Genomic DNA, 8,287 nt, shown 5'->3' with positions numbered 1-8,287 from the left:
TATATATATATATATATATATATATATATATATATATTTTGCTCTTTAAAAATTAAAATAATAATGTTATTTTATATGATAATAAAAATTTGTATGGTGAGGATATAGAAAGTAAAATTGAAATGTTAGATATGTAAATACAAGAAATTGAGTAGTATGTAGGGCTGTCAAAAAAGCTCGTTATTCGCGAACAGCCCGTGTTCGACTCGTTAAGTAGCTCGTGTTCGGCTCGTTTGTTAATTAAACAAGCCGAACACGAACAACTCTTTGTTCGCACGTGTTCGTTTTAACTCCAAATTATAAGTTTTTTATTTTTAATCCAATTGTTTTTTAACTTCGAGCCACATATCCCTACATAGCAGCTTGATTGATGAAGTTTCTTAGTTGATGGCTAATATGTGAAATACCACTAGGGCTATCAAAAAGCTTGTTGTTCGCAAGCAGATCGTGTTCGACTCGTTAAGTAGCTTGTGTTCGGCTCGTTCGTTAAGTAAACGAGCGAACATGAACAAGTTTTTAAAGCTCGAATCATAAAAGAGCCGAACACGAACAATTCTTTGTTCATTCGTGTTCGGCTCGTTTTAGCTCAAAATAAAAAAAAAATTAAATAATTATTTATATAATAATATACTACATATATTATTTATATAATAATATATTATATATATTTATATCTAAGTTCAAAATGTAATTGCTTGTGTGGTGATGTGGTGATGTGGTGATGCGTCTTATTTTGTATACATTTGGTCCATGTTTGAATCTAAACACATCTACATATATTTTTTCAGTTTAATTTTATCGAGCCAATTTCGAGCCGAACACGAGCCGAACACGAACACGAATATTTAAATCGAGCAGAACAATAGACTATGAGCCGAATAAATGTCAAACCTGAGCTCGCCCAAGCAAGTCTCATTTACAACCCTATATTAAGTTTGAAATAAAAATATATAAGTTGGGAAGCTACTGGGGTGCCAGTACTCCAACCCCAGATACTAGCTGTTGCACCGCGTCGACGAAATAAAAGATGCTCGTCCAAAATGCCGAAGCTGAAGCAAGGAAAAAAGCTATGCAATCTTCTTCTTCCCACTACTCTCTCTTCACCTTCCTCCCTAAGGACACTCGTCACCTCTATTGCCTTCTGATCACAGCCGTCGCTTGCTTCCTCCTCTTCCTCCTATCCTTCTCTCCCTCCTCCCCTTCCCCTCTCCGATCATCCTCCTCCTCAGCCGCCGACGGCCTCGGATCATCCCCTCTACCTGCCCCTCCATCCTTCGCCTATTTGTTGTCTGGTTCTACAAACGACGCTGATCGCCTCATTCGTCTAGTCCTAGCTAGCTACCACCCCAAAAACCTTTACCTTCTCCACCTTGACCTCGCCGCACCACAGGAACAGCGCGATCGTCTTGCCCGGGATATCCACGCTGTCCCCGCCTTCAGATCCTCCCGCAATGTCCATGTTCTTGGACGTGCGGACTTCGCTAACCCCCGCGGATCCTCTGCTCTTGCTTCCACGATTCACGGCGCTGCGGTGTTGTTGCGTCTTTCTGGCAGATGGGATTGGTTTGTCAACCTCGGAGCTGATGATTACCCACTCGTTACTCAGGACGGTATGCTTTCGTCATATAGCTTGTTGAGTTATAGTTTGCTTTGGAGTTCTTAAATGGGAGTATCCGGTTGATATGACTTGATTTTCTTATGCAATGTGAAGAAAAACTATTGGTTATGGTTTCGATTGAGGTCTTTAAGGTAACTTTTTGCGGGTGATGATATCTTGATCAAAATTTTAATCCAGGTTATTGTAAAGTTTGCATTTATCTTGAGATGAGCGTGTATAACATTTCTCTCAGAGTAATCAAATGAGTTTGAGCTAAAAATTTAATCAAGATATATGGCGCTAATTTTTTTTAGGGTTTGAATGCCTGATTGGCTGAACTATTGGTGCATTCAGAAACTATTTGCTGCCGCCTTTCGTTAGGCTATCAGTTTTCATTCTTCGTTCTAGTAATATGCAGTATTTATTGGAGTTAAATTTTATGTTTCAGGTCTGTGCTAAATTACAGAGCAACTTCACACTTATTTGAGTCTTCAATATTCACTTAAAACATAAAGAACGACTAGTCTTCTTATTTTTTTTCTAAAATCTTAGAATAGCTTTTACCTTATGCTGGCAGCATTTGGACAGACCATTATATCATTTGGTGGTTTTAGTCTTCTTTTTTATTATTTTCTTCTTTCCTCATTCTTAATCAATATGATGGATGATTTAGAAAGTTAATTCAACCCTCAGTCAATGGAAGCTCTGTGCTTGAATAATTTGGAAATTTGTCTGTTTAGAAAAAAAAATGTTATCATATATCCAAATATTTCAAAAGACCAGTTCAAGTGAAATCATTCCGGCTGAAGATACCTCGATAGAACAAGAACATGAAGGACCGTGAGCCATTCAGCGTCACAATGAACTTGTTAAGCTCATAGTAAACTCATCAGGTTTATGGCAAACTCATTGAGACTAGTGTAAACTTGTCACAACATGCTTGGCCTAAGAATTAATCAGTTGTACTTGTCTAAGCTCATATGCTATTCGGTCTTATCCAAAAGTTGCCTGCTAAACTTAGTTACTTCTCGCTAGCATTCATTCAAATCAGCTAATGACTTAAACCAAGTCATAATTATAGCCAAATGTCAGTAATATATATATATATATATATATATATATATTGTATTTCAGTCAATTGAGGATATACTTATTTCTATATATTCTTTGGCTACCCACCACATGTATTTAATAACTATAAGCTTGATTATATTTTTACTTTATTCATAGTAGCCTTTCCAGTAGCAATGAACAACCCTGGCTTGAACCTATAAATAGGATGTTAAGCGGAAGCTCTACCACATCTAATTATTTTTTTACTCGTCTCTATTATTGACAATCTAATATAATCCCAAAAACTTTACATTTTAAATTCTCTTTCTTCTTGTCCTACTCCATATTTTGTTTTGTATAACTTGTTAGTCCTTTAAGGTTGTAGTTTTGCCTATTGATAAATTTGGATTCAACATTCTCAAAGGTTCAACAAGTGTGAATTGATGCTAATAACCAATAGTTAAGTGCTACAAGTAGCAAAGCAGCAAAACATAGAAGAATTTGGGAACATGGACAACCATGACCTCATGACAAACCATCATATTATAGAAGTGGAGGAATGAAAAAAAAAATATGATCTAAGAAGCATTACAACATATTTTTCAGAACCAGTGTAAGAGCAACAATTCCAAATAGATATTTAGACTCAGTTATAAAAAGAGACCCTTTATACAAACATGGCCTCAAATTGTAAGGTCATTAAACTCAGCTCCAATACTAAACGAGACCTATTATCTGCACAATAGTGTAGCATACTCCACCTTGGCGAGCTGAGAAGCATAATATCAACCGACGAATGTATTTTCTAGGGAAAATTTCCTAGCCTTAACTACCAACATATTTAAAAATTCTACACTTTGATTTGAATGAAATTCAATGGATCTTGTAGCATATTTCGAGTCAACTACTTCATTACTAGATTTTAATTATGCTATAAAATGTTGACCATTTATTACAATCTAGGAGGTTCCATTAGGACGGTTCTCGAATCTCTCACTCATATTATTGCAAATATTGTCGAGTTAGTGTTTATAAATTGTTGAAGAACATGTAGACTCTCTTGAAGATTAGGCGAAAACTCAAATAGTTGTTGTGAAAGTTATTACTTGCTTTCAACATGAGATGTTGAGCATCAAAGATTTTGATTTGTAGCCGCCTTTGCCATGCAACTTAAGAACTAAAAGGCCATTTAGATATACTCTAAAAAATAAGCAATTGAAGAATTGGTGCAAATGTTAGAAATCACTAATAATGCAATCATTAGGCATTGTTAAAATCTCAATATTTTGAATATGTTAACTCAAATTGACATTGGCGTTAACCGATTGGAAATTGAGGCAATTTCAATTTGTTTAAAATAGAGCTCCCCATAATACTCATCATAATCTGCCATCCTCTCATCGTTATGTTGGTAAATTGAATGTAAAAATTCGGCTATTGTTGTTAGAATTTCTTACTCCTTTATGAGTATCTTATGTCGAGTTGATGATTGTGATTAAAGATAATAAGCATTTTTAATGATTGCTTCCATCATATTCCCAACCACATGCTTGAGTTTTAACAAAATGTTGTGCTTTTCATAATGACTACAGTTCTGATACTGAAGGTTTTCAATATCTTTGTGGACTAGTTGAAGAACTCTCTCAAGGGGTGAAGTTAAAGAAGTTTGTATTAGGTTAAGCTAAAACATAATTGTATAATAGAGAAGAAAGAACAGATAATATCTCTCCAGTACAAGTTATTTGAATTGGGAAGTGTACCATAATTGGAAACGGGATTTAAGGGAATTGCTTTAAATTTACAATTCATATGTATTTCTTTAATAATTGTAAGCACTAAGGTACTATTTTGTTTCGAGTGCTTTCTTTACAACATAAAAATGTGATTTTTGCCACTTACTTTAAGTTGAGTTGCTTTTAAAATTGTTTGTACATGAGGAATTTGATGAGTACTCATTAGGCAATTCACCATGGTATTAGAAATTTCTAATGCTTAGGGAATTGGAATTTGACATTCACTGCTTACATGTCATACTTAAGGAAATTGGTAATTAAAGTTATTTATATTGAATGAGTTTGATATTCAGAATTATTTTCAATATTTAAGAAACTTGTTGCTCAACTTAAAAGGTTAATGATTAAGTACTCGAAATTATGTGTCGGATTTCTTGTACAACTTATTTCTTGCAAGTATAATACTAAAAAAAATTGGTGCTATAGTCATGTAACTAGTTACTTGAAAATCCTTATTCAATTATTTGGATTTGCAGTTATACTTATTTAATGAAGTCGAACAACCTTCATAAATTTAATTACTTGGAATTCTATCTCCTTAGTTTTACACCTTGATATTTAAATGTCTTATAAGTTAAGTGTCATGTTAAATTTTTTGTGTGATAAAAAATTTGTAGCCCTAAAGGTTGACTATTCCTTTGTGATAATATCCACATTAAGTAGTTTGAGTATTCTTTTTAAGCGACAAGTATAGATGGTTACTCTACAAAATTTGTAGCCCTAAAGGTTGACTATTCCTTTGTGATCATATCCACATCAAGTAGTTTGAGTATTCTTTTTAAGCGGCAAGTATAGATGGTTACCTCTACGAAAATGAGAGTTTTGTGAGTGTTGAGGCCCATCTAACATGTCGATGACATATCTCAAAATACTTTGAGCGAGATAACTTAGGTAAAAAATTATTATCACATTTCTTTTACGCATATACATGACACAAAATCAATATTGTGAATTTCCTATTATTATCACATTTCTTTTACGCATTTGATATGATATACATGACACAAAATCAATATTGTGAATTTCCTCAAGATATTATTAAAAGTAAAATCGAAAAGAAATTTGCAAGAATCTTTTATGGGCAGTTTGGTTGAATCTAAAATGAGGACACCACATTTGAAATTTTAAGGGTTTGAGAATTTTTTTGTGGTTCCAGCGAATTCCGAATTTTTCTAAATTTGTTTAGGTTTTGAATACACTGCAATCTGTTATCGTTCTTGCAACCCACTGCCATTATATATTAATCGCAGCCACGCTTTGTATCAGCCATTGCTTGCTACTGGCTAGCTGCTGTCGCTAGACAGCATCATCATTTTTGTCAGTTGTCGCTGCTCATTGCTACTCATTCTTGTCGTCAACATGCTTCCTCTGTTGGTGGCTACCTGTTGCTTGGCCGCTATAGTCACCTAGCATTGTAGCTTGCTATCGTCATCAATTGCTTGCTGCAGCTCATTGCTATTATTTTTATTTTGCCTCAAACTAAACACAAAAAATAATTTAGGACATTTATTTTATATTTAATCAAACAACTCTAAAATATCTTAAATACATTGCATTTCATTTACGCTGTTGTTTTTATACTCTGCACTCTTTTTTCAGCCAAATAAATGGCCTCTCAATCTCCTTTAATTGCTAGTAAGATGTGTATACATATTATTAAAAGCAAATATTATGAAGTACATATTAAAATCCATACTTTGAAGAATGTTCACTAAGAACTATCAGGATTACCTTCTTTCCATTTTAAATACTTATTGTTGTTACGATAGAAGATGCTGAGATTCCGCTATACGTAGTTTAGCGCATTTTAATTCACAAACACATCTAAATAAAATAATATATGTTCATGATTCATTCATGAATTCACTTGGTTTTGATGGAGTTGATCAGCAAGAGGAATTAAAGTTATGAGCATATAATTAAGGTTGGCCAACTTAATACAATTCAATTTATGGAAAACCTTAACTTTGACTATAGGATTTTGGTTTAAGGAATTTGCTGGTCTTGTAGGTTTAAAATTTTGAGGACATTAATTTAAAATGCCTAGAGGTGTCCTGAGAGTTTCATGATTTTTGGAATATCTTCTTTATTTTTTTTAACTTTAATAAAATTAGGTTAGGAGAATTAATCTCTTGCCAAAACACCAAAAATAATTTTTTTATCTTGAAAAGCGGAACTAGGGTTAGGGAACTAGGCTGAAATATATGGATATTGAACTAGGGTTAGGGAACTAGGCTGAAATATATGGATATTGAATTTTATGGTCTGTAATATGAATTAAAAAATTTGACAATTTTTCTACAAGTTTTGCTCCATCAAAGAGGCTATCGAATAATACTATATTTTACAGGAGAACAATCTTGGCCAATTACACGAGTATTTTATATGAATTTTTGTGTTGAATATCAAAAAATTAAGCTAACATACTTGATGAGGGAAGAACCTAACTTCAACAACTTTCAATAGAAAAATAACCACCTGATAATTCGTACAACTCCCCAAGTAGACGGGGTAGTAGTAGTCACCAAAATAGCCTCCTTTGATCAGTTGGCCACTAAGGCTAGATCTCTTTTTGGAATGCCTCCAAAATATTTTTTTAGCAATCAACAACCATTCAAGTACATTTTCCAGCAATATTAAGAATTTTACAAGAAAAAAAATAGAGGAAGAGGAGGGGCCACATGTGTGGATGAGAATAATTATATGATTATTTATTTGTAATCATCCATAATAATCACTTCAGTAAGTGGTGGTTGGCCAATCTAAGTGAAAATTGATTATTTGAATAAATTTAATATGAAATAGTTATTTTTGTTGATTTTAAATAATTCTTTTATGATAACTGAGAGTTTAAATATAAAAATATTAAAAATTTGAATTTTGAAATTTAAGTTTCTAATTTACTATGGTTGTCCTCACATTAATATAACAAAGACAGTTTTAAATATAGTATAATAATAAATATGAAAATCCCTAAATAAGAGTTCTATTTCTGGTTAATTGATTTAGTATAATAATAAATATCCCTAAATAAGAGTTCTATTTCTGGTTAATTGATATTGAGAAGTTATATTCTTTTTTTTCTAAGCCGTTATGATTGGTTGTTTGATCATTTGATTAGCATATCGTGCTACATCATGAATAAGTGCAGTTTGAGCTACAACTAGCTCTATATCTTTTATGATCATCATTTCCTTTTGCAACCTCATTATGAAACAACTAAAGTGACTTGCTTGTCTCTTTTTATGTCTTAAATAAGGCTTGCAATTCTTCGGTGAGTATTGGACAATGATGAATTAAATGATAAACATTCTCTTGAACTTGAAAAATGAAGTAATTATTTTATGTGGTAGGCGAACATAGAACAGAGAGGAGACTCCGTAAAAGTTGTAAATAACAACTTGTATTTCAGAGTATCATTAATATCTTGTGGGAAAACGAGAGATTCAAAGTAGGCAACTTGATCCTTTGGATATGTTTTTTCCTTGTAGGAATCATAGTGTGAAATTCAAAATATATAGGTGGCTTTGCCTCTGCATCCTCTTTTGAAAAATGTTGGTTAGCTGTGGCTTCCTATTCTCAAATCATCAACGAGATAAAGATAAATTTTGATTAGTCTGGGTAAGATTTTTCCTTAGCTGGGTGGAGCATGTTACTTAAGCTTGAATGTCTCTTGTGGATGAAAAAATTAGACTCTAGGAGCGACTTTGAGATTATGCTTTAGAATTATCGGACCTATTCTTTCAATTCTCCACCTTTGTAAGTGACCAAAGGAAAATAGTTGAGTTTTTCATACATATTTTACATTGTTTTTGATGACATTGCACTTTAAAGAAGGGTATTT

The 8,287-nt window shown here is 33.0% G+C and overlaps 1 protein-coding gene across 1 annotated transcript in view; it reads left to right on the top strand.

The window, feature by feature from the left end:
* Positions 1 to 977: 977 nt before the first annotated feature.
* The window catches only part of LOC110031138 (beta-glucuronosyltransferase GlcAT14A-like), a 27,205-nt gene continuing 19,895 nt past the window's right edge, over positions 978 to 8,287 (top strand). Inside the window, exon 1 of the mRNA XM_020734203.1 lies at positions 978 to 1,610. Coding sequence (XP_020589862.1) covers positions 1,028 to 1,610 — 583 coding nt within the window. The 5' untranslated portion in view covers positions 978 to 1,027. The remainder of the gene's footprint in view (positions 1,611 to 8,287) is intronic.

The sequence above is a fragment of the Phalaenopsis equestris genome, unplaced genomic scaffold (genome assembly GCF_001263595.1).
Source record: "Phalaenopsis equestris unplaced genomic scaffold, ASM126359v1 Scaffold000776, whole genome shotgun sequence".
Taxonomy (NCBI): domain Eukaryota; kingdom Viridiplantae; phylum Streptophyta; class Magnoliopsida; order Asparagales; family Orchidaceae; genus Phalaenopsis; species Phalaenopsis equestris.
This window is presented reverse-complemented; position numbering and strand designations above follow the sequence as displayed.